The 27,823-nt window shown below is 42.3% G+C and overlaps 1 protein-coding gene and 1 non-coding gene across 4 annotated transcripts in view; one reads left to right on the top strand and one right to left on the bottom strand.

The window, feature by feature from the left end:
- The window catches only part of PHF8 (PHD finger protein 8), a 97,594-nt gene extending 85,065 nt beyond the window's left edge, over nt 1-12,529 (bottom strand). For 2 of the 3 annotated variants that reach the window (XM_059385988.1, XM_059385989.1), the window contains exons 1-2: nt 12,327-12,418; nt 11,225-11,414 (exon numbers count right to left, since the gene is read on the bottom strand). In XM_059385988.1, the coding sequence (XP_059241971.1) occupies nt 11,225-11,322 (98 nt within the window). In that variant the 5' untranslated portion in view covers nt 11,323-11,414; nt 12,327-12,418. Of the gene's footprint in view, nt 1-11,224; nt 11,415-12,326; nt 12,419-12,448 lie in introns of those variants that run through there. The other variant, XM_059385990.1, reaches the window with a different exon arrangement.
- A 2,307-nt stretch (nt 12,530-14,836) lies between these two features.
- On the top strand, nt 14,837-14,939 carry LOC132007928 (U6 spliceosomal RNA). The gene has a single exon (XR_009401481.1). It is a non-coding gene; the product is annotated as a U6 spliceosomal RNA (small nuclear RNA).
- Nucleotides 14,940-27,823: the final 12,884 nt, after the last annotated feature.

The raw sequence follows: 27,823 nt of genomic DNA, 5'->3' as shown, positions 1-27,823 counted from the left end.
TATCATAGTGAGAAGAGCCAAGCAGAAGAATCCAGCAGGAAGAGACACAGAGACACAAACACAGGTACACATGTGCGCGCGCGCACACACACACACGCGCACACACACACATATACACTGGGGGGGGGGAGATGGCAACGGTGCTGAAATTTACATAAGAAAGCAGGTAGATACTAAAATTTTATGTAGCAACTCACTAACAAAATGACTTTTTTAAAAGATTTTATTTATTTGACACAGAGAGAGAGAGAGTTCACAAGCCTGGGGAGCAGCAGGTAGAGGGAGAAAGAGAAACAGGCTCTCCACCAACAAAGAAGTCCAATGTGGGGCTAGATCCCAGGACACCAGGATCATGACCTGAGTTGAAAGCAGATGCTTACCCCACTGAGCCACCCAGGCACCACAGAAGATGACCTTTGATTAAAGACCTGACAGGAGTAAAGGAGCAAGCCATATGGATACGAGGGAAGAACATCACAATTAGAGAGAATAGAAAGGACAAAAGCCCCGTGGCAGGAGTGTGCCTAGATTATTAAAGCAATGGAGAGGAGAACAGTGTTCTGGAATAGAGTGGGGGTGGGGGACCCTGATAGGTCAGAAAAGTAATGGGTTCATGCAGTAGGGTCTTGTAGGACATCATAAAGGACACTGGCTTTTCCTGAGTGAAAAACCAGGTGAAATCCATGGAACAACTATGAGCAGGAATGTGATGTGATCTTAGTTATGTCTTTGGCTGCTGCTTCTGTTTCCCACTGCACTCTTTTTCTTCTGCTCACTCCTGAAAGGTTGATGTTTCTGCAGCCTTCTTGCCTAGGCATTCTTCTCCCCTCACTTCCCCTTGTTGATCTTACTGCCAGGACTCCATGTGCCCTCTACACCCATAAAACAGGAAGCCAGATCCTTCTGTTGAGTTTCAGACCCTTCCCACAAAATGCCTCCTGGTACTTCTACAGGATAGCCTCCTTACCTATTTCAAATTTCACATGTCAAAATTCAAACTCTCCTTCTGCCTGCACTCTAAACCTGCTTTCTCTCTTGGCAGTTGCCACCATAACCTCAGACTGCCTGAGTGTATATCCCGGCTGTCCCTCTTGCTTATTAGCTGTGGGATCTTGGGCATGTTACCTCTCTGTGCCTCAGTTTCCTCATCCCTAAAGTGGAGATAAAAACTGTACATACCTCATAAGGTTATCAAAAATAAATGAGTTAATCCATACAAGATGTTTACAACAGTCCCTAGTGCACAGTTAAGTGTTCTGTGTTGCTACTATCATTCAAGTTATCATCACATCCTATCCTTCTATCTTGTGATTAGCCCTATTCTCACCCTTCCTGCCCTTGCTCTAATCCAGACCCCTATTATCTCTAATTGGGATTACTGTTGTCTTCCTAACTGGGCTCCTGGCCTCTACTCTGTCCTCACCCAACTGGCTCTCCCCACTATAGCCGAAGTGATTGTTTAAAAAACCCTTGCTCAGGGGCGCCTGGGTGGCTCAGTGGTTTAAAGCCTCTGCCTTCGGCTCAGGTCATGACCCCAGGATCCTGGAATAGAGCCCCACTTCGGGCTACCTGCTCAGCAGGGAGCCTGCTTCCCCTCTCTCTGCCTGACACTCTGCCTACTTGTGATCGGTCTGTCAAATAAATAAATAAATAACCTAAAAAATTTTTTAAAAAAATACCTTGCTCAGCAATGTCCACAATAGCCAAACTATGGAAAGAACCTAGATATCCATCAACAGGTGAGTGGATAAAGAAGATGTGGCATATATACACAAGGGAATACTATGCAGCCATCAAAAGAAATGAAATCTTGCCATTTGCAATGACAGGAATGGAACTAGAGGGTATTATGCAAAATAAGTCAATCAGAGTAAGATAATTATCATATGATCTCTCTGATATGAGGAATTTGAGAGGCAGGGCGGGGGGTCGTTGGGGGTAAGGAGGGAAAAAAATGAAACAAGATGGGACCAGGGAGGGAGACAAACCGTAAGAGACTCTTAATCTCACAAAACAAACTGAGGGTTGCTGCGGGGAGAGGGAGGGATAGGATGGCTGGGTAATGGACATTGGGGAGGATATGTGTTATGGTGAGTGCTATGAATTGTGTAAGACTGATCATTCACAGACCTGTACTCCTGAAGCAAATAATACGTTATATGTTAATAAAAATAAAGTAAAATAAAATAAAAACCCTTGCTCAAAACCCCTCACAGGCTTCCCAATTTTTTAAAGTAAAGTTTAACTTACCACAGTCTAAAAGGCCTTGCCTCTTTACCCTGACCTCTGGCCTCTGACACACAGTGTCAGCTACATAATTTGTGATGCCTGGTGCAAACGAAAACCAGGGAAAAAAAAAAAGAAAAAAGCTTCCTTTCTTCTGGGTCTCTCTCTCTCAACTTGTCATAGAGCTTTTTGTTATTTATTGTCATGCTCCCTTAGCATGAGAATACTCAAGGGGAAGTACAGGCCACGTCCTATGCTCAGTGCACAGGATGTATGAACCTAACCCTGACTCTCATGCACTTTCCTTCAGACCTGGTGCCCCAGGCAGCCAATCGAGAACCTGTTTAGGGAGTGGAGAGGCAGTAGGAGGGAAGATCACATGTGAGTGAAAGCTCGAAGTCCCTAGGACACACTGCATTATCTAACTGGATTTCACATACAAAACACAAATTCAAAGGTAAAGTTATTAAGAATTTCAAGACAATAACCACAAAACATTAAACCTCAAGGATGGGGTCCCCTAATGAATATGAGGCTCTGTGTGACTGGTCACATTCCCATGAAGTCAGTCCTACTCTAAAAAGTCAGCTGCCATGCTTTTTCTGGTCTGGGTCTCATGACACGTGGCTCTCTGTGCCGAGGACATTCCTGCTCTTCCCCTTCCATGCCACCATGGCATGCCACACACACTATCCCTACTTCAGCACTCACCACGTGGACTTGCAACTGCTCATTTACTTGCTATCTGCCCCCACTACATTTGGCAGACAGCACTGATCTTGTTCACCAGAAATCTTTACCTAACTCATCTCCCAGTCCTGTTTTATTTATTCTTCAATTCAATTCACAAACATTCATTGGGCTAGATAATTCCTCACATCAGGAAGAAAGATGGATGAAAATCAGACTTCTGGCTGCACTGTCTCAATAATTATCACCTGGGACCAAGTGTCCTAAATGCTAATTTGCTTCCTTAGTGAAGAGGCCAATTATCACAGCACCAGGTCTCAAGACTAAGAGGACTTATCCCCACTGTGCACCAGAAAGCCTGGTACATGGTAGACAGTCAATCAGTATTTGTTAAAAAAGTGAATGCACAAATTCAATAAATATTGATTGAGAACAGCCACCTCCCTCATGGAGTGGACATTCTAGAGGGGAAGATGGACAAGTGGTGCCAAAAGTTTCTTAAGTGGTAAAAAGTAAAAGAGCAGGCTAAGGGGATGAGGGGAAAACAAGTGAATTTGAAGCTTGCATAGAGGAAACTGAGGAGAAAACTGAGGAGAAATGTGATTAAAATCACATTTAATCTCCACAATCAATCAGGACATTCTGTAAAGTATTCAGAGGCACTACAGCACAGAGGTTAAAAATACAGAGCTGGGAGCCAAACTGCCTAGGTTCAAACCACCTCTGCCACTTACTGGATGTGTGAACTTAGATGGAGAGAAGAAGGCAACCTGACTGGGGCAGCAGGACCTGAAGTAGCGGGTGTCAACAGAGACCAAGAGACCTAGACTTCTACTCTCACCTGTCAGTAACTAAGTCACACCCCCTTCACCTGCCACTAAAGTGCAGTGTCTAAAGAGGCCTGCAAAAACAGAAGATATAATAATACCCAGAATCTAATAATAACCAAAATATCCAGGATATCATGAAAATAAGCACTCATTATATCAAGAACAAGGAAAATCATAACTTGAATAAGCAAAGGAAATCAATAATCTCAACGCTGAGAGGACACAGATGTTGGAATTATCTGGCAAGGATTTTAAAGGAGTAATCATAAAAATGTTTCAATGAACAATTACAAACATGCCAGAAACAAATGAATAGATAGAAAATGTCAGCAAAAAAAAAAAAAATGGAGACTTTCTGCAAAGTAGAAGATAAAGAAAAGAACCAATGGCACTTTTAGAACTAAACGCTGTAGTAACTTTAATGAAAATTCACTGGATGGGCTCAACAGCGAAATGGAGACAACAGAGGGGAAAAAAAAGACCAGTAAACCTGAAGATAAACAGAGATTACCCAATTTGAACAACAGAAAGAAAACAGATTGAACTATGAACAACTCTACACCTGGACAACCTATAAGAAATGGATAAATTCTTAAAAACAGAATCTACCAAGACTGAATCAGGAAAAAGTAGAAAATGTGAACAGATCAATTACTAGTATAAAGACCGACTAAGCAACAACAACAACAAAAAACTTCCAGTTAAGAAGAGCCCAGGACCAGGTGGCTTCACCAGGGAATTTTGCCCAAATATTTAAAGGCAAATTAATTACAATTTTTCTCAAACTCTTCAAAAATAATCAAAGAGGAAGGGAGACTCTCAAACTCATTTTAGTAGGCCAGCATTATCAAATAAAATAAAGCAAAAGCCAAATAAAGACACTAAAAGACACTACAAGAAAAGTACACACTAATATTACTAATATCCCTGATCAGTACAGATGAAAAAATTCTCAATAAAATACTAGCAAACTGAATTCAGCAGTAGATTAAAATAAGCATTTACCATGATCAAGTGTGATTTATCTTTGGGATGATCCTGGAGCCCCGCATCCTGGGATAGAGCAGGATCCCAGCTCAGCAGTGAGTCTGCTTCTCCCTATCCCTCTGTGATCTCTCTTGCTCTCACTCTCTATCAAATAAATAAATAAAATCTTTTAAAAAAAGACCTTTAGGAATCCAAGGGAAATCAAGACATTCTCATATGAAGGAACACTAATAGTATCTGTTGCCAGCAGACCTATCCTAAAAGAACAGCCAAAGGAAGCTCTCTAAAAAGGAAGATGACAAAGGAATCTTTGGGACAATCAGGAAATAAGCCAGAAAAGGGGAAGGAGTAAAAATATAGAGTAAATAGAGTATATAGAGTATACTATATAGAGTAAAGTAAATAGTATAGTTTCCTTACCCTCTTGAGTTTTCTAAATCTCTTTGACAGTTGAAACAAAAACTGTAACACTATCTGATGTGCTTCTCAATGTAGGTAGAGAAAATATTCAAGATAATTATATTATAAACCTGGAAGCATAAAGGAGTTTAAAGGGTAGTAAGGTTTATACTCTTCACTCAAATTGGTAAGATGTCAATACTAGATGATTGTGGTATGTTATGTATGTATTATGTTAAGTACCTAGAGCAAGCAGTAAAAAAAGCTATACAAAGAGATATATTCAAAAACACAACAGATAAGTCAAGGTGGAATTCTAGAAAATTCCACAGGATGGTAGGATAAAGAAAAGAGAAAAGAGGAACAACCAGAAAATAAAACAAAGCAAAATGACAGACTTAAGCCCCAATATATCAATAACCACATTAAGTAGAAATGGTCTAAATATAACAATTAAAAGAGAGAGGCAGAGTGGATAAAAATGATACTAAACTAACTATATGCTATCCGCTACAAAAACTCACTTTATATACAATGATGTAAACTGAAAGTAAAGGGATGAAAAAGGATATACGATGCAACCTTTAATCCGAAGAAAAAAGTGGCTATATTAATATCACATAAAGTAGACTTCCATGCAAAAAATTACCAGAGACAGAGAAGGACATCATAATAACAAGGTCAATCCACCAAGACATAGCAATCTTCAATGCATATGCATCAAACAACAAAGCTGCAAAATATGAAGCTGAACTGAAAGGAAACAAACTGAAAGGAAACTGATAGAACTGAAAGGAAACAAATTGACACTTGTAACTGGACACTTCAATACCTCATTCTCAACACTTGACTGAACTAGATAGAAAATCAGCAAGGACAAGGAAAAATTCAGCAACACCATCAACCAACAGGAGTAAACTTACATTTATAGAAAACTCAACCCAGCAACAGCAGGATTCTTTTCATGTGACCATGGAACATTTACCAAGACGGAGCATATCCCAGGCCATAAAACAAACCTCAATAAGTTTAAAAAAACTGAAATTATACAGAGAATATTCTCTGAGCACTATGGAACCAAAACAGAAATCAGTAACAGAATTAACAGGAAAATCTACAAACGCGTGGAAACTAAACAACACACTGCTATGCAATCCATAAGTCAAACATGAAATCTCTAAGGAAATTGAAAATTACATTGAACTAGAGGCACCTGGGTGGCTCAGTCGGTTAAACATCTGACTATTGGTTTTTAGCTCAGGTCATGATCTGAGTCATGAGAATGAATCCAACATCAGGCTCCATGCTTAGCGTGGAGTGTACTTGAAGATTCTCTTCCTCTCCCTTTGCCCCCCGCCCTCTCTCTCAAATAAATAAATAAATCTTTAAAAAATCACATTGAACTACATGAAAAGGAAAATATCAAAATTTGTGGAACACAGCTATATCCATACTAAGAGGGAAATTAGAAAGACTAAATACTTACAGTAGAAAATGGGGAAAGTCTCAAATCAATAACTGAAGATCCCACCTCAAGAAATTAGGTAAAGAGGAGCAAAATAAATCCAAAGCAAGCAGAAGGAAATAATAAAGACATAAAATCAATGACATTGAAAACAGTAAGACAATAGAGAATACCAATGAAACAAAAAGCTTGTTCTTTGAAAAGATCAACAAAACTGACAAATGTCTATCAAGTCTGAGAAAGAAAAAAAGAGATGCAAATTTTCAGTATCAGGAATGAAGTATCACCACAAAGCTAGCCTGTGGGAATACTGTCAACAATTCTACACACTTACATTTGACAACTGAGATGAAATGTATCAGTTCCTTGGCAAGCACAAACTACCACAACGTACCCAATATTAAATAGATAACTTTAATAGTCCTAAAACTATTAAATAAATATAATCCATAATTTTTAAATGATTAAATTTTTAAAAGATTAAACCAAGTTAATTAGGCAAAGTATTTAGCATAGTGGCTGACACATTTGTTAGTACTTGGTAAACAAAGGCCATTATTTTTTTTTCATTATCATTTTATTTAAATCACAACCACTCTTGGGGAAACTAGGCTTCACAGAGATGAAATCCTTTGATTAGAAGAGTCAGAACTCGAACCCAGTTCTGAAGCTAGTGCCATTTCCTCCAGGAAAAAAAAAAAAAAAAACAAAAAAAAAAAACCACCCCTGGAGGCTGTGCCAACCAATACTTCCTTTGTAGACAGGAACACTGCAAAGGGGTGATGTTTTGCCAAAGCCCCAGACATCAATAAATGCTCACCACATTGCTGGGTCCCAGCCCAAGAATTCACATTTTTAACAAATTTCGTTAATGAACCACACTTTGAGAACACTATATGATAAGGGTATGTTAGTTTGCCCATTCTCTCAACATCAGAAGCTGTCACACTCTGCAGAAAAGGGGAAGAACTGAGACAGAATAATGCTATAAATCAGGGATTCTGAGGGTGGTCCCCACTCACCTACTAAATCAGAAACCCTGTAAGTGGGGCCTACCTACCTTGTCTTTCAACAGGTCTCCCACGTGATTCTGATGCACATTAAAGTTGGGAGAACCACTGCTCTACAAATCAAAGTGACTTGCAAAAACCCCACCCTTTATAGTAGGAGAAATAAAGCTAATACCAAGTTTTTTCCACTTTTGAGAACCTGGGCTCTGGAGCCAGGTAATTCTAAGTTCAAATCCAGACTTTAGAAAGTAATTCCATGAATTATAGATTCTCACCAGCAAAATAGAATGGTCACCTTCTTTGTTATAACCTTTCCAGGAAGTAACTTGGCATTACTATTCCCCAACCAGACTTGAAGAAATCTAGCCTCTGGAAGTCACCAGAAATGTGGACAGATTTATATCACCTACAGGCATTTGTGGGCTTAACTATTGTGAGCAATCATGAAAAGTCCACAATATCGAGTCATTTTCAATTGTGCTTAAGTACAATTGTATATGGAGCACTGTGAGCCTGGCATGTGTGCGTGCATGTGCATGTACACAATGCACTGAGTAAGCAAGAGCGACCCAAGGACCTTATTCTCAGCTGGCTTCCTTGTTTTCTGCTAGCCCAGAGACAGAAGCATGATGACACAAAAATTTGGCCTCTTTCATAGAAAAAAGAAATTAAGGCAATTTGCCTGTGTTGGGGTGTTTACAGAAACACAGGACTTACCATAGAAATGTGATTAAGGAGGAGCATAGCCCGTAAACCCATTTCCATATTTGTAAATTTGGAATTCTTAAAGAACTCCGTGGCATTCATTATAAATGTCAAGTCTCTAATGTGCAACAGTATTCACCATAAGTTTTTCTTTTTGTTTTAACCGGAACCCTGTATCAAAATGAAAAACATTTCCAGAATCCTCCAAGTTTCCCTCATATCACAATATTTCATTATAAAAAAGTAGAACTAATGTTAAGTATCCAACCACAGGGGCACCTAGGTGGCTCAGTGGGTTAAAGCCTCTGCCTTTGGCTCAGGTCATGATCCCAGGGTCCTGGGATTGAGCCCCGCATCGCATCGGGCTCTCTGCTCAGCAGGGAGCCTGCTTCCTCCTCTCTCTCTACCTGACTCTCTGCCTACTTGTGATCTCTGTCTGTCAAATAAATAAATAAAATCTTTAAAAAAAAGAAGTATCCAACTACAGAGGAAATGACCAAGTAACTGATGACACACATATATGCTGGGATATCAGAAATGAAGTTTAGAAGAATATTTGACGACCTGGTAAAATACACACATTATAATGTTCAGTAAGAATACAAATCAGGCTACAAAATGGTATTTATAATACAATCCTATTTTATAAAAATGCAGTTTCATATTCTAAGTCAAAAGACAGGAGTTAATGCAACAAAACATTTAACAGTGGATTATGAAGGATAGCAGATTCATAGATGATTTTCATTTCCTTCTTTATAATTTTTCTTTTCTACAATGAGTATGTCTCACATCTGCAGTCAGGAAAAAACTTAAAATATTATTTAAAAAAGAAAAATCTAACTTCCAGGATTGGGTGTGGATTGAAATAATTTATGCAAAGTCCCTGTCATGGGGACTGGCATATGAGAGAGCATTTGGTCCAGTTTTCTGTTCCTAAACTGTGCAGTTAGGGTCTCTACATTGTAGGCAGGAAGGAATTTCTTCCCAAGTTTGAACCTACACACTTTTCACATAAACCAAAGCAAAGGCCACAGACAATAGCTTTTTTTAAGAAGACACATTCATTCATTCATTTATTCATTCAAACATGCACTCAATCTATGAAATGTTTAGCACTGAGCTAGGTTCTACGGATAGCAAAACTGAAAAGATGACATATCTGCCCTCAAGTAGCTCTGGCTAATGAATAACACAGATGGATTTATGACTATGAGATGATGAAATAATTACTTTCGGTAAGGATGTACACAAAGTGCAATAGGAACCAAGAGGATGCAAGCCTTTCACAGAGGAGGTATATGCTATGAGTTGTAAAAGAGAGGACATTAGTAGGAATAGCACACACAAAGAAGAGGCATAAAGGAGTATAAAATTCTCCCAGAACTCTAAGTAGTTCAGTCTTGCTGGGACATAAAGAAGAACCAGGAGGAGGAGTGGCGGGAAATGAGACTGAACAAGTAGATCACAAAAGGTCTTGTCTGTCACACAAAGGAGACTGAATTTCATTCTATAGGGGAACCACCAAAAGAATTTTAAACAGAGTGACTTGATCAGCAGTAGCAAAGATACCAGGAATCCTGAAAATCATCTTAAACCTGCTAATTTCCAGAGGAAAGGAAAATGCCCCACCCTGTAGGTCTGTCCTCTCTTAAATCAAACAACATGAAGCAGCAAACAGAACTCCACACCTGGGGTGCCTGGGTGGCTCAGTTGGTTAAGTGACTGCCTTTGGCTCAGGTCATGATCCTAGAGTCCCAGGATCGAGTCCCACATTGGGCTCCCTGATCAGCAGGGAGTCTGCTTCTCCCTCTGACTCTCTCTCTCTCTCTCTCAAGTACATAAATAAAATCTCTTAAAAAAAAAAAAAAAAGAACTCCACACCTGGCACACAGAAATACTCAATAAAGATCAGGTGAACATGAACGTGAATGCCCTGCAAGGGGCAATCCCTGCTGAGAACAGAATTTTAGCAGTATCATCAGCACCTTCAGTCTGGTCTTGGGTGAAACAACGGAAACTCATTTGTAAGGGACTAGTGACAACGGAAAACTAGAATCTAACATGCAACAGGAGGCACCATATACTGTTCTGTTGTACTCCAGTGCAAAAACTCCTCTCATGGTTTTCTTTCCATAACTGGAATTTAAGTCCCAATTATGGGATAACATCAGTTTTTTCCCACACACTAACCTCTCTGGTATCCTGGGTGACAGGTGCTTATGAGCACACATGGTTAACGAGGAAATTCATTAGTGGCTTTATTCCTGCTGTTTTACCCAATATCTCTTCTGCTTAATTCAATTCAGTTGGATGGTTCTGCAGATAAATACTGAAGAAACAGAAATCCTATTGTATTTCTGCCTCCACTCACTGAGTGCATGCAAAATACTTTAAATAATCAGAACAGATGTATTAGATAGATTAGATATATTTTATAGGCAAAGACAATGGGGCTCAGAGAGGCAAAGCAACTTACCCAAGGACACACTGATATTAAGTTGCAAAGCCACAACTCAAACCCATGTTTGTTGGATTCAGTTATCTCAAGAATATAGTACTGTATCCTACAAAGCCTGAGTCTAAGGCAAAACACAACTGCCAGGGTACAAAAATGATACACTGTGGCTCAAAAAATATTTTGCAAATTAGATAAAGTCAAAACGGGGCAAAGAAGAAACATATAAGGGAAAAGAGAACAAAGGGAGACACCAAAAGCCGATGTCAGCTAGGCCCTGGTCTGCAAGAAGAGATGAGAGAACCTGGGTCTGGGAGGTGGGTTGGAGGTAATTCTTCACTGGCGTGGGGGGAGGGGCGCGGGGTGCGGGTTGTTTTCTGAGCGAGAACCTAAAACAGGGTTGAGAAAGGAGCGAGCAAATGAGCACCTGCCCAGCATGGCCTGCCCTCCTTACCTGCCATGAAACCAGTCCTGGCACATGTCACACTCGATCATGAAGCGGGTCACATCATAAGGCAGCCGGCAGAGGCAATACACTGGCACCGAGGCCATCTTCGCCCCGCCTTGGAGCGCTCTGCGGCGGGCCAGGTTCGTAGCGTCAAGAGAAGCAGCAGGCAGCAGCACGCGTCCTTTCTGGACGATGGCTGGGCACAAACAACACTTTTTAACCTAGTGAATCAGGTCCCCCAGTGTACCAACCCCTCAGTTCACGAATGGGCAGTTAGTGCGGCTGGGTTGCAACCCGGTCGGCGCGCTGTAAGGGGGCAATCAGAGAAAAGTCCACCGGCCTCCAGAATTTCCTTAACAAATAAAGGACGGCGTTTGACGGTCGAGGATTTTTTTGTTTTTCCCTACCTCCTTCGGCCCCCAGAGTCGTGATAACTTCTTTCCGGGTTTCAGGGAAATATCTGACGCCTTCAGGAAGCTTCTTTGATCCCTCACTGTACCCTCTCCTTGCTCACAACCTTTTTCTTCCTAGGGCTCTATTATGACGCAAACGAGAGCCTATAGAAATACGCTGGGGTACATCAGAAAAAGCCCCTTCTCTCAACCCCCCAACATAGGGGCAACTAGAGAGAGATGAGGGATCCCTGAAAGTTGGCTCAGATTACTCGACAATTACCTTGATGCCTTCAAGAACAAGGCAAACAAGACTAGGCGCCCAACTCAAATCACAGTTCTGGGTTATGCTGAGAGTTTAAATGGTCTTCTCCTTCACTCTCAAAATCATTCCATCCCCAACCAGTCAGGAGTATCATCACCCCAACAAATGAAAGAAATCTCAGAACTGATCCGATCGTCCCCTACTTCAAAGACGAAAGGGTTCCCGTTGCACCCCCAAAACTAAAAAGGATCTCTTTAAACCCCTGAAACTGACTAGAATTTCTTCACACTCTTGCAACTAAGCAAGGATTCCCCCCGCCAACGATCAGAAACAGGAAGGCATTTCCTCACAGTCCCCTCAAAGTGACGAGGACTCCCTTGTCCCCCAAAACTGACAGAGATCTCACAAATCCCAAGATTGACAGGATCTTTTTGCAGCCCCCGAAACTTACGAGATCGCCTCACGCCTCCCAAAATGACAGGAACCTCCTCACGCCCCAAATCTGACAAGAATGTCTTTCGTCCCAAGCCCTACAGAGACCTCCTCATCTGCAAAGCTGCAGGGATTGCTCACACTCGCGAAGTTCAGTTCCAGCGACGCGCCGGGAGCCGGGCTCGCTCTGGAGCGCCTGGGCGCCTAGCTGAGCGGAGGATCGGCCAGCAGTTCCGGCCCCACCGGCTGCGCGCGCCGAATTCTGGGATCGTCACGGCAACGCTGCGAACCTTGCTCGCCTTCCCGCAGAACCACCCGCTGGGTCTCGCGGCCCCGGGCGCCGGGTAGTGCTTCAGGGCAGCTTTCCCCCCACGGTTTTGCTCCGGGCCCGACGTTAGGGCCTACTGGAGCCCGCGGTTCAGGCCTAGCCGGTGGCCGCTGGGTGAACAAGCAAACGGCGTCGTCGCTGGGCCAGCAGGAGATCGCCGCGAGGAAGCCAACCAGGAATTAGCTGCGCCTGCGGCCAGGTCGGAGAGAAAACTGCCTGAAAAGTCGCCGGGAGCAGCCCAGTGGCAATGGTAGGCGATTCGAAGTAGTCAATAAAGTTTATTCAAAACAAGGAGGAAGTTGAAACGAAATGGGGAGGAGAAATATGGGATAAACAGCTACCATATTGAGAGTGGCGGCGGCGCCGCGGGGAAGCTACCCGACCGCCATCTTATGAGGGCTGGGCACAGGAGGTAACCGCGGCAGAGGCGGGGAAGGGAAGCTAGAGGCTCCCGCGTGACGCCAGCAGAGGCGGGGCGCCACCTTGAGAAAAGGGGACGGGATTCGACTACCTTTGGTCCTGTTCGTTTCTTCTAGGTAACCAATCGAGACTGAGGACCTTAAGCCACCATCTTAGGCGAGGCAGTCGCTTGGCTCCATTTTGAGTGGGGCCAGAACCTTCCCAGTTTTCCTCCTCCTCGGGGTAAACGGGGAGTTAAGCACCCCCGGCGCCAACACAAACATACTAACTCACACTCCTCCTCCGCCTCCACTCCTTCCTTCCCTACCTCCCTCCCCTCCCCATCCCCACCCTTCTCGTCCTATTAGGGGAGGTGAACTCAGTGACTGCAAACTGGCAAAACTAATGGGTGACGGTGGGGGCGGGCTTGGGCCAGGGAAGGGGTGTAGTACGCACAACAGCTTCTGGTCTTCGAGCACATTCAGTGGCTAGGCTGTTTTGCACCGTCTCCGAAGCGTTTATTCTTCACCCTGTAAGGGAAGCTCTTTTTTATTATTCTCAAGTGACCACATGGGCTTAGGGAAGACACGTGGCTTGAATTTCAGAGCCGAGAAGTTGAACTTTGCACCCTCTACTATCCCCGAGTTCTGTCATTGGTCCCTCAATCCTAGTTCCTTCGTGAAGCTTCTGTCTACTTCCCAGCGCCCTCTGAACTCTCTTTTCTTTGACTCCACTGTTTCAGTTCTGCTTGCTTCAGATACAGTGTAGGATTTTCATGCACAAGTCCCAAGATTTTCTGACTACAGCCTGAGGGTTGGGTGGGAGAAGGGGTTGAAAGAATGGAGCTCCACACACATGCTCTAAGATGGCGCTGGTGTTTCCTGACATTCTAGAATATTCTCTAGGAATCCTCTTACTATTTCATTTTTTTAAAGGTTCTCACCACTTTAAACAAGAAATTATATGTGTGCACACCAATTTTCTAAGTAGTGGTGGCTTAGGTCCTGGGGATACAATGTTGAAGAGGGACCCTGCAGTGGGAAAATTGCCAGCAGAGGCAGGAGACAAGCTTGCAAGTCAACAATTATATTACAAGGTCCACTAAGCACACAGGTACCTCTTGCAAGGTACAAAATAAAATCATGAAAGTGCATCAGAAGTTGCTTATTGCTGTCAAGGAAGGCGTCAGGGAGATCTGTAGGTCCAATAAATTAACAAGCACGAGCATGGTAGATAAAAGAATCAACATGTACAAATGCACAGAAGCACATGAGAAAATGTTTACAAAGAGAAATTAAGTATTAGATTTTACCCTGTAAGCAATAACAAACCACTGAAAGTGTTTGAGCGAGGGCAACTGAGTCACATTTGTGTCTTAGCCAGGGAAAAATCGAGGTTTAGTGGGACCTGAAACTTAAACAGTTTATGAGGTAGGAGTTTAAGAAACAGAGTCATGAATACAAAATTAGGCTCAAAGGTGGACAGAGTATTTCTAGAAGCTATTACTACACCTGGGTAATAATTATAAATCGAAGAGATACAATGTCTCACCAAACCCAAACTAAATGTAACTCCTAAATCAGCTTTCACTTAGCTGGTTCTCAAAAATGTCAGGCAGCTCCAACACCACCTAATACAAGAGAAAGTGTGACTAGGAGGAAACCAGTGGAAGAGGAAAGCAGTTTTAACCAATTGTGCTTTAAATATAGTTTGCAAACTTTATAAAAACATATGACAACATGACCATATGGCAAGTGATAGATCCCACAGGTAAAGCCTTCTTAGCTTCACAAGGAGACAGGATGGACTCATTTTGGCCATAATAAAATTGGAAAGACACAAAGAAGATTAACATGGCCCCTGCCCAAGGATGCCATGTAATGTTATGAAGTCTTCCACAATAAAAAAGAAAAATGAAGGGAGATAGGAGGGAGGCGGCTGTTGCATTAGTAATGAAAAAAAAAAAGATTAGGACTGGATCAAGATAGCTGCCACACAGGTAGAAAAGGATTTGATAAGTGGAATATTTTGGAGGTTGAATAGGCAGGGCTTGGAGACTAATCGAAACTAGTATATGAGGGAGTGAAAGGAGTGTGAGTTCATTTCTGGGTTGGGTGTCAGAAGTGGATAATGATGCCATTGACTGAACTAGAGTGCACAGAAGGAAAAGCAGGTTTGGTGGAGAAGAAACTAAGTTCAGTTTGGAGCATGTTATGTTAAAGTGTGTGTGAGACATTAATTCACTGACCCAGAAATTCTTGAGCATTTATTATGCACCAGGCACCATGCTAGGTGCTGAGGATGTAGTGATAACCCAGAAAAGATCCTGGCCTCCATGGAGCTGACATTCTACTCGGGGTCAGTCAATAACCAAACAAATAGAGTTTCATTCATATATTTATTCAGCACGTGCTATATACCAGTCACTGTCCTAAGCACTGGGGACTCAAGGCAAACACAAAAAGACAAGGTCCCTGCCCTCCTGTGATTCACATCCCAGCTAGGGAAACAGACAATAAAGTGAGTCAAACATGAGAATTTCAGATTGCAGTGAGTGCTTTGAGGGAAATAAAACAAGTTATGAGATAGAGAAGGATTCGGGTAGAAGTTAGTCTGTTTTTAGATAGGGTACTCAAGGAAGGGTGCTTGGAGAAGGCAGTGTGTAATCTGAGATCTGAATAATATGAAGTGGCCAGGGACAGGGCAGAAGGAATAAAATGCAAAAGTCCTAATGTGGTGTGGGGAAGGGGGGCAGTTCAGGGTACCCTTTCAATAAAACACTTCCTGAGCATTTATGATGGACTGAGCCAGGTACAGGTGGTGACTGGGGTGGGGTCTCCAGCCATGAATAATAGACCCTGTATTTACCCTTACCAAGTAAACAGTTTAATGAGAGAGTCAAAGTTCGATGAACAACACAAGGCCGAAAAAAGTCAAACTCTAAGTGCTGCCTAGGCAGGTATCAACAACATGTGTGAGAACAAAGAGCCACAGTTAATTCAAACATGTTCACTTGGTATGTCAGGAAGGCCTTCACAGGAGGTGGCATCTGACCCAGGTACAGTAGTACTCATCCCCCAGAGTTCCTCCCTGGTGTCCTTGGGCGGCAGGGTGGGCATGCTAAAGGCTAATGGGAAAGGCAAAGCCAGCAGAGAGGTGAATCTGAGGCATATTTTGCGGACAAAGGAACTCTTGGCACTGCCATGGATAGGGGGCAGCTGGCTGCAGTCCTGGAAATGTGTTGTCTGGTTGTATCCCTCATAGCATCAGTGCATGATGTGAACTGGCTGCCATAGAAGGAGGCTGCCCTGGAGTCTTTCCTCCCCTACCCCACCTCCACTTAGCAGTTATAAACATTTCGTTTTAATTGCAGAAACAATAGTAAATGCATTCCCATTGTAAACATTCAAACAGGCTGAAGATACCCCCTGCCCACCACTTAGTCCCTGTCTACTTCCTTAGGGGGAACCTCTGTGGCCTCTTTTCCAATTCATCTCTCTGCATATGTTATGTACATTTAACTGGTTAGATGAAAAATGATAAGGGCTAAAGTGGACTATAAATTACAGGAGAAAGAGAGGGAAATGGAAAAATTACATGAGGAAGAATAGGCTTGCTCCAAAACAGACTGAGAAGTACAAGGACAGTGAAAACAAAAGTAATGACAAGTAGCATTATCTGAGGACTTTCGATGTGCTGAGCACTGTTCTAGGCTCCTTATATGCATGCATTAACTCACTCAATCCTTAGAGCAACCCTGTAAAGTAGGGACAGGTACTACCCCTATTTTAAGTATAAGGAATACAGGCATGTCTTAAAGATATGGTGGGTTCAGTTCCTGAACACTGCAATAAAGTGAATATCATGATAAAGTGGGTTAAATGAACTTTTTGGTTTCCCAGTGCATATAAAAGTTATGTTTACACTATACTAGCCTATTCAGTGTGCAACAACATTTTGTCTAAAAAACCAACATAGATACCTCAATTTAAAAATACTTTATTGTTGGGGCACCTGGCTGGCTCAGGCCATTGAGCACATGACTCTTGATCTTGAGGCCTTGAGTTCAAGCTCCATTGCTAAAAAAGTGCTAACAATCATCTGACCTTTCAGTGAGTTGTAATCTATTTGGTGGTGCAGGGTTTGGCCTCAGTGTTGATGGCTGCTGGCTGATCAGGACGATAGATGCTGAAGGCTGAGGCGGCTGTGGCAATCTCTTAAAATAAGAACAATGAAGTTTGCCACATCGATTTACTCTTCCTTTATAGAGAAAATTATTTCTCTATAGCATGTAGAGCCATTTGATAGCATTTTATCCATAGTAGAACTTCTTTCAAAAGTGGAGTCAATCCCTCAAACCCTGCAAATACTTCCTCCACTGAAATCTTGAACACCTCAAAGTCAAAAGTCACCCATGACCTTTTTTTTTTTTTTTTAAGAAATAGAGTGCATTTTATTTAAAACCAACCAAGCACTGATTTAAAAATATCTATCATGGGGCACCTGGGTGGCTCAGTGGGTTAAAGCCTCTGCCTTCGGCTCAGGTCATGATCCCAGGGTCCTGGGATCGAGCCCCACATCGGGCTTTCTGCTCTGTAGGGAGCCTGCTTCCTCCTCTCTCTCTGCCTGCCTCTCTGCCTACTTGTGATCTCTGTCAGATAAATAAAGAAAAAATCTTTTTAAAAAAAATATCTATCATGGCAGCTGTGATTGCATAGCAAAACTTAACAGTAAGAACTGGGCGTTTAATTCATTCTTCCAATCATGTGCTGGGCCTGGCAGAGGGCACCCACCCCCATCAGAGCCTCAGAGGAAGAATGAAACCCTTGGTGGAGAGGGCTCAGGTGGCAGGCATCCTGCCTTTCTCCAAGCTTGTGAAGGGAAGGGGCCATGCAGGTCTGGTTGTCTGCTCTGCACTGCTCCTGGACCACAGGGTTGATCAGCAACTTCTTAGTGGCAATGAATGGAGGGAGAGGGGTGAAGAACTGTCTGGAGCTGTGCAGATGAGTCCCCCCTTTCTCCTCAGTGTGTCTGAAATCCCCCATGGATCTGATGACCATTGCAGGGTCCTAGTTGCAGGCACAAGGCTATGAAACAATCACCTTTTCTTTGGCTGAAGGGGGAAATCAGGGTTCTGAGAGGGAAAACTCTGCTTGGAATCAACTTCTTAACTCTTGTTAATGTTGATATGTTGACTTCTTTCAATGAATCATGAATGTTCTTAATGGCATCTAGAATGGTGAATCCTTTCTGGAAGGTTTTCCATTTACATTGCTTAGGTTCATCAAAGAAATCACTATGGCAGCAATACTGTTAGGAAAGGTATTTATTCAGTAATGACATGAAAGTTAAAATTACTCCTTGATTCATGGGCTAGAGAATGGATGTTGCATAGCAAGCATGAAAACAACATTAACCTCATTGTACATACATCTCTATCAGAAATGTTGGGTGACTGGGTACATTGTCCTTGGGAAAGGAGTCTTTTCTTTGAGCAGTAGGTTTCCATAGTGGGCTTAAAATACTCAGTAAGCCACATAAACAGATGTATTGTCATCCAGGCTTTGTTCCATTTATAGAGCACAGGCAGAGTAATTTAGCAGAATTCTTTTTTTTTTTTTTTTAATTCTGGGGGCGTCTGTGTGGCTCAGTGGGTTGAGCCTCTGCCTTCGGCTCAGGTCATGGTCTCCGGGTCCTGAGATCAAGCCCTGCATCGGGCTTTCTGCTCAGCAGGGAGCCTACCCACCCACCCCCGCCACCTGCCTCTCTGCCTACTTGTGATCTCTGTCTGTCAAATAAACAAATAAAATCTCAAGCCATGAGAGACTGTGGACTCTGAGAAACAAACTGAGGGTTTTGGAGGGGAGGAGGGAAAGGGGTTGGATGAGCCTGGTAGTGGGTATTATGGAGGGCACATATTGCATGCAGCACTGGGTGTGGTGCATAAACAATGAATGCTAGAACACTGAAAAGAAATAAAATAAAATAAAATAAAATAAAATGGGAAAAAATAAACTCTGTGTCCAATGTGGGACTCAGACTCATGACCCTGAGATCAAGAGTCACGTGCTCTATCGACTGAGCCAGCCGTGAACCCCATTAAGGGCCCTAGGGTTTTCAAAATGGTAGATGAGCATTGGCTTCACCTAAAAGTCACCACCTGCATTTGCACCTAATGAGAGTCAGCCTGGAGCCAGGGACTGGCTTCTCTTCTCTAGCTATGAAAGTCCTAGATGGCGTCTTCTCCCAATCGAAGGCCGTTTTGTCTACATTGAAAATTTGTTGTTGAACATAGCCACCTTCATGAATTACCTTAGCTAGATCTTCTGGATAACTTGCTGCAGCTTCTACATCAGCATTTGCTGCTTTACTTTACACCTTTGTGTTTAGAGACTACTTCTTTCCTTAAACCTCATGAACCAACATCAGCTAGCTCCAAACTTTTCTTCTGCAGCTTCCTCACCTCTCTTGGCCTTCACACAATTGAAGAGTTAGGGCCTTGCTCTGAATTAGGCTTTGGCATAAGGGAATGTTGTAGCTGGTCTGTTCTTCTATCCAGGCCACTAAACTTCCTCCATATCAGCAATAAGCCTGTTCCACTTTATTTTTTTTTAATAAATATTTTATTTATTTGACAGAGAGAACGAGCACAAGCAGGGAGAGCGGCAGGCAGACGGAGAAGGAGAAGAAGCAGACTCTCCACCGAGCAGAGAGCCTGACATGGGGCTTGATTCCAGGACCCTGAGATCATGACCTGAGCTAAAGGCAGATGCTTAACTGACTGAACCACCCTGGTGCCCCAAGGCTGTTTCACTTTCTTACCATTTGTGTGTCCACTGGAGTAGCAATTTTAATTTCCTTCAGAAACTTTTCTTTTGCATTCACAATTTGACTGTTTGATGCAAGAGGCCCGGCTTCTGCCCTATCTTGGCATTCAACATCTCTTCCCCACTAAGTTTAATCATTTTTAGCTCTTGAAGACCTGTAACTCTTCCCTTCACTTGAACACTTAGAGGACATTGTAGGGTTATTAACTAGCTTAATTTCAATATTGTGTCTCAGGGAATAGGGAGGCCTGAGGAGAATGAGAGAGAAGGGGAACGGCTGGAGGGTGGAGCAAACAGAACACACACAATATTTATCAAATAAATTTCCTGCCTTATGTGGCACAGTTCATGGTGCCCCAAAACAATGACAAACAGTAACATCAAAGATCCTTAATAAGAGATCACCATAACAAATAATAATAATAATAATAATAATAATAATAATATGAAAAAGTTTGACGTATTATAAGAATTACCAAAATGTGACACAGAGATACAAATGACATCGGGAAAAAGGCACAAATAGATTTGCTGATGCAAGGCTGTCACAAACCTTCAATTTGTGAAAAAAAAAAACACAAAAAACAAAACCCTACTATATGCAAAGCTCAATAAAGCAAAGTACAATAAAACAAGGTATGCCTGAATAGAGACTTTATCACTTGCTCAAGGTCATATAGCTAGTCCGTGGCCAAGATGAAGTTCCTGGTGATACAGGTCCAGAGTCTAGACCCTTCGCCACTCCATTACTCCACTAGTTGTATTTAAAAACAACTGGTGTGGTGAGTGCTGTAAAGTGTGTAAACCTGGCGATTCATAGACCTGTACCCCTGGGGCTAATAATTCATTATATGTTAATAAAAAAATAAAAACAACTGGTGTTTCTCAGATCGGGGGGAGGTTTTCAACCATTCTTCACATAATCTGAATCACAGAAACCAAAAGAGGGTTTATACTCACTTGGGATAAAAACTAGCAGAATGGTCCCTCAGGTGCCAAACTACTAGGTTGAGGACACAAACCCACTCCTCCAGGCTTGTTTAAGAATGTGCCACCTGTGGGGTTGCTATCTTGACATTTTTAATAATTTTGTCATTGAAGGGTTCCAGGGTGGCTGCTCAGTTGTTAAGCACCTGCCTTTGGCTCAGGTCATGATCCCAGGGTCCTGGGATCAAGCCCCACATTGGGCTCCCTGTTCAACGGGGACCCTTCCCTCTCCCACTCCCCCCCCCCCCTTGTGTTCCCTCTCTCTCTGCCTCTTTCTCTGTCAAATAAATAAATAAAATCCTTAAAAAATAATTTTGTCTTTGGACTTGTGTTTTATAATTATAGTCCAATGTGACTATGGAGTGTACACGTAAGTGGTAGAGATACACTGGATCACAATGTGCATGGTAGGTTATATATATGCTGAGCAGGTGGTCAGTCCACCTGGTGTGCACCAGTGCATCTGGGGGAGCCTGGGGTGCCATGCAGCCCAGAGGGGAGACAGTGGGCCAGTGACAATGGTGCAGCAGCAGTAAAAAATAGAAGTGGTGGTGGGGTGGCTAGAGCCCTGAGAGAGGGGATGGCTTCTGCCTAGAGGCAGTGATGGGGCCCGGTGTGAGAGGCAATCTTGCCCTTCTATGCCCAGAGCCTGTCCTTGCAGCGTCTGCACAAATATTAACTCTGGCTTGAGCCCTAGGACAGGAACTGCCGGTGCTGGGGTAGAAAACTTTGTCAGTAAATGGTAACAAAATAAAAGTGTATCCATGACCATTGCAGTAAAGTACATCGGGAGTTACAATTCTTTGAAGAATTTAGAATCTCTGGTTTTCAAAACTGCTGCAACACTGCAACAAATAACAACACATAAAAATGGAAATTTAAAGATCATCACATTAGACACATTTGATTAAAGCTTCCGGTGCACTGATTATTAATCAGGAAGACAGTTTAAAAGTGTTTTCCTTGTAACTGAAGATACAGTGCTAAAATACATAAACAGGTATTTTGAGTTATAAATAAATTGTGAAGCCATTTTCCATTTCTTATATGAGCCTCTCTTAGTCTCTTTAAGCTGGTCTAGCAAAATTTTATTTCTGGAGGCTGGGAAGTCCAAGAACAAGGGTTTGGCAGATTCAGTGTTGGGTGAGAAATACCCATGGCTATCTCCTTGCTGTGTGGTGGATGGGGTGAAGGAGCTCTTTGGGGTCTCTTTCATAAGGGCACTAATCCCAGACATGAGGGCTCTGCCCTCAAGGCCTAATCATTTACTGAAGACACCATCTCTTAATACTATCACATGGGGGATTAGGATTTTGATACATAAAGCTGGGGAGGGGGACACAGGAATTCAGTCTATAGTACACCTCCACAAGTTACATGAAATGTCAGAGGAAACACCAGATGCCATTGTATAAATTTATATTTAAAATTTGATTCAGACTTTCACAAAAGTGATTTGTATGAAGAGTTAATTTTTTTTAACTTGTTAACCAGAGATCATTATGTTCAAGGTCATTTTTTAAAAAAATCTCAAACAACTGAAGGGTCTAGAGTCATCCCCAGTAAATCATAAAAGACCTTGAGAGTTCCTAACACAGAATAGTGTTTGTCATATCATGGTGATCCAATGCCCCCCCTTGTCCAAGCCTTTATATGACCACCACATAATGAACTATGCCCACGAATAGTGGGCATAGATGTGAGAGAGGTGAGCCCATTTGAACTAAGGAGAGGCCAGTCAGGCAAATGGGATGGGGCTGGACAAGATTCTCAGAAGGTGGTTGAAGGGCCAGCAAGAGATTTGCATCTTATCAGCAAAAGAAGAAAATCCACAGGAGCTTAAATGGAAGGCTCTAATATCAGTATCTGTGGAAACGGAGCCTTCCATGTATCTTGGATAGATGTAATTTAGAGGCGAGTCCCATGAAATGGTGAGAAAAAAAGGGTGAGCTTGAACCCAAAGGGCAGAGTGCTTCTCTACGCGGACAATTTCGCCCTCTCCTCTCAGAGAACACCTGGCAATATAAAAATGTTTTTGATTTTCACACCCAGAGTTGGGGGGCGGGATGACTGGCTTCTAATGAACACCCGACAACACCAGCACAACTGCCTACAAGATGGAATGATCTGGTCAACAGTGTGGACAGCGCTGAGCTTGAGAGATGGCGCCACAGGGCAAAGGGCCAGGCACGGGACGGCATCCCCCTTAGGAAAACTTCATGGTTAGTCAAGAGAGGTGAAATTTTCTGATGTAGGCTCAAAAACTTCATCACACTGCTCTGCTTAAGATCATCAGCCGATGTCCTATTATTTTTAGGAAAAAGTCCAAGATGTCTCACAGAGCCCCCAGGGCCCTGTGCCAATATTTTCCTTGTCTTGTGCAGCAAGGAGGAGGAGGCCGGTTTAGGAAAGGAACACTGATCACATTACCCCCTCTTCCACTTCATGTTAGTCAAAAAGGTCAAAAAGGACAATTAAAAATGATCTGTCACTGGTATACCTGCAGAGAACAGGAGAGGGAGGGGATGGCAGCAAACACATTGCATCTGTAGACCCCACGAGGGTAATCAATAGATCGATTCTCAAAGAGCAACAAGTGTCCAATCTGTTTTCAGATACTTGGGGGTCACTAAAACAAAGACGAGAGAGGGGGACCATTCAGACACCCTTCCTCCCTCATTCTCCCTTTAGAGTCCAGACTTAATATTTTCCATGCAGCGGCTCCTGGGATTCAGGAAAATGAGGAAGGCGGATGGCTCCCGACTTTAGCAGGGCTACATGTTCTTCAGGAAAGGTACACATCACTCTTCCCAGCTTTTCTTTGGCTTTGGATTTGCCTTTCGTTGGCACAATGCATTCTGAGACAGAACTGAGGGCTGCCCTGTTTCATCTGTGTCCCACAGCTGCTCCACAGCTGGCTCCCTGCCCTCCTGTCATCCGTCCCACTGGACTTTGTTCAGGACCTGGGGCATGCTGCTTCCTCTTCCCACAAGTTCTGCCCTCAGTGTTGGTTCCAGGCTCTCCCTCTACTGCTTCTCTTATGCACACAAACACACACACACACACACACACACACACACCCATACATCCACCCAAAACCACAATTCACACACACCCCCATATATCTACACACACACACACACATGCAGCCACCCAAACCAACACATGCCCGCACATCTACACACATTCGCACACATCCACACACATGTCCATACCCACATGCACACACACATCTATACACACACATCCACATACATACCCATCTACACACACACAGACACACACACCATACATCTACACACATCCATCTACCCAAACCCACACATGCCCACACATCTACACACATTTGCACACACATCCATACACCCCCCCAAAATACCCATATATCTACACACACATACATACCCACACAGATTCATACATACATATGCACACATGCATACACCCATATATCTATATACACATCCATCCACACATACAACATACACACATCCACATGTACACACAGACACACACACACACAACACAAACCCCACATTATTTATTCTTGCTCATATTTCTGATGTGAAATCACATATTATTTTTGGAATGATTTTCCCCACTCTCTCTGACCTGGCTCCTTTTTTTATATATATTCTTGTGCCTCCCCTGTTACACTTATATTTTTTTTAAAACAATTTCAAGAGCCTTTATTGAAACCAACATTCAAATAGTATCTTAAGGGTGAGATTCTGTTTCAGCAAAGCCAGTTTAACAATTCCAAACATTATAAAAACATTTAGGGGTGCCTGGGTGGTGCAGTCAGTCGAGTGTCCAACTTGTGGTTCCGGCTCAGGTTGTGATGGAGCCCTGCGTTAGGCTCTGTGCTTAGCATGGAGTCTGCTTGAGATTCTCTCTCCCTCTCCCTGCCCCTCCCATTTGTGCTCTCTCTCTCTCTTTAAAATAAATAAATCTTTTAAAAACCCCAACAAACATTTAAAAATTAATCTTGTTAAAGGTGATTCTTTTCCCTTTCCCCAGGGAAGACTTGTTCAATCACTCTGCATGATGGTTCCAGGCTGTTTACACTGCAGAAGCTGGGGCCCCCTGGCTATGTCCCGTGAGCAGGAGGAATCAGGCAACTGGAGGCGGGTCTACTCTGCTAGCCATGTCCGTCCGGAGGACACATCTCCCTCTGTTTGACTTTCCAGCACCTTCCCATGCACCACTTCCACTACAGGAGCCAGACACCACCTGAAGAGTTTGTTTTTTTTTTTAAAGATTTTATTTATTTATTTGACCAAGAGAGAGCACAAGCGGGGGGAATGGCAGGCAGAGGGAGAGGAAGAAGCAGGCTCCGCACTGAGCAGAGGGAGCCCAGTGCTGGGATCCCGGGGCTCTGGGATCATGACCTGAGCCGAAGGCAGTCCCTTAACCAACTGAGCCACCCAGGCACCCAAGAGTTAATTTTTTTTTTTTTTTTGAAAAAGTCTTCTACAAGAATCATCTACTCTAGATGCATTAAAATTTTTCTTTTGAAACAACTTATCAGAAATCCATCATACTCTTGCCACAGCCTACAAAAAACAGTCCCAGTAACAGTTGCACCAACAGAGTTCCCTTTCAAAATGAAAAGTTATCAAATACCATTTGCAACATTGTGACTGATGGTGCTTTCCATTATACTAGATGGAACTAAGGTTGCTAAATCTAAAAAACAAAAATAAATGAATAAGCAAAAAACGAATCAAACCTGTAACTACAGAAAACAAACTGATGATTGCTAGAGGGGAGACGGTTGGAAGGAGAGGCAAAAATGGGTGTAGAGGAATGAAAGATACGGGCTTCCAGTTATAGAATCAATAAGTCACAGTAGTAAAGGTACGGTATGGGGAATATAGTCAGTGATAATGTAATAGCTCTGTATGGTGACAGATGGTAGCTACACTTGTGAGCACAGCATAATGTATGGAGGAGTTGAATTACTATGTTGTATACCTGGAACTAATGTAACATTGTGGGTACACTATACTCAAATAAAAAAATTTTTAAAAAGAAAATGAGGTTCCTAAAAATATAATTTTTTAAAGATTTTATTTATTTATTTATGTATTTGACAGACAGAGATCACAAGTAGGCAGAGAGGCAGGCAGAGAGAGAGGAGGAAGCAGGCTCCCTGCCGAGCAGAGAGCCCAATGCGGGGCTCGATCCCAGGATCCCGGGATCATGACCTGAGCCGAAGGCAGAAGCTTTAACCCACTGAGCCACCCAGGCGCCCCAAATATAAATTTTGATGACTAACTGAGTTTGCAGAAAAGGGAGTCAGAAAAAATTTTTTTATTCTTTCTTTTAAAGTTTTTCTTTAAATTCCAGCTAGTTAACATACAGTGTAATATTAATTTCAGGTGTACAATATAATGATTCAACACTTCCATACATCACCAGATGCTCATCACAAGTGCACTTCTTAGTCCCCCAAACCTGTTTAATCCAATCCACCAACCACCTCCCTCCTGGTAACCATAAGTTTATTTTCTGTTGTTAAGAGTCTGTTTCTTGGTTCTCTCTCTCTCTCTCTTTCTCTCTTTGCTCATTTGTTTTGTTTCTTAAATTACCCATATGTGTGAAACCATATGGTATTTGTCTTTCTGTTACTGACTTATTTGGCTTAGCATAATACTCTCTAGCTCCACCCATGTCATTGCAAATGGTAGGATTTTGTTCAATTTTATGGCTGAGTAATAGTCCATTCTGTGTGGATATACACACACATATTTATATATAATGTGGGATATATATATATACACACACACACACAATACATACATACACACACACACATACGCACACACACACACATATAGATAGCCCACATCTTCTTTATCCATTCATCAGTTGATAGATACTTTGGCTGTTTCCATAACTTCGCTATTGTTGATAATGCTGCTATAAATGTCAGGGTGCATGTATCCCCTTTGAATCTGTATTTTTGTATTCATTGGGTAAATACCTAGTAGTACAATTGCTGGATGGTAGGGTAGTTCTATTTTTAACTTTTTGAGGAACTTCCATACTGTTTTCAGAGTGGCTGCAGCACCTTGCAAGAGGGTACCCCTTTCTCCCCATCCTTGCCAACACTTGTTTCTTGTGTTGTTTACTTTAGCCATTCTGACAGGTATAAAGTGATATGTTATTGTACTTTTGATTTGTACTCCCCTGATGATGAGTGATGTTGATAATCTTTTCCTGAGTCTGTTGGCCATCTGGATATCTGCTCTGGAAAAATACCTGTTCATGTCTCCTATTTCTTAATTGGATAATTCATTTTGGGGGTGTTGAATTTTATAAGCTCTTATATATTTTGGATACTAACCCTTCATTGGATATGTCACTGGCAAATATGTTCTCCCATTCTGTAGTTTGCTTTTTAGTTTTGTTGACTGTTTCCTTCACTGTGCAGAAGCTTTTTATTGTGATAAAGTCTCAACAGTTTATTTTGCTTCTATTTTCCTTGCCTCAGATGTCATATCTAGAAAGAAGTTGCTACAGCCAATGTTAAAGAAGTTATTGCCTATTTCACTTCTAGGATTTTTGTGGTTTCAGGTCTCACATATAGGAGATTATTCCATATTGAATATATTTTTGTGTATGGTGTAAGAAAGTGGTCCAGTTTTCCCAACACCATTTGTTGAAGAGACTGTCTAATTAGATATTCTGTCCTGCTTTGTCAAACATTAATTGACCATACAGTCATAGGTTCAGTGCTGGGTTTTCTTTTATTCTGTTGTATTGATCTATGTGTCTATTTTCATGCCAGTACCATAATTTTTTGATTACTACAGCTTTTACTATAACTTGAAGTCTGGATTTACGATGCCTCCAGCTTTGCTTTATTTTTCAAGATGGCTATTCAGGGTCTTTTATGGTTCCATACAAATTCGAGGATTGTTTATTCTTGTCCTGTGAAAAATGCCATTCGTATTTTGATTGCATCTT

This window comes from Mustela nigripes, chromosome X (genome assembly GCF_022355385.1).
Source record: "Mustela nigripes isolate SB6536 chromosome X, MUSNIG.SB6536, whole genome shotgun sequence".
Taxonomy (NCBI): Eukaryota; Metazoa; Chordata; class Mammalia; order Carnivora; family Mustelidae; genus Mustela; species Mustela nigripes.
The sequence above is the reverse complement of the archived record's forward strand: the minus strand, read 5'-3'. Positions and strand labels throughout refer to the sequence as shown.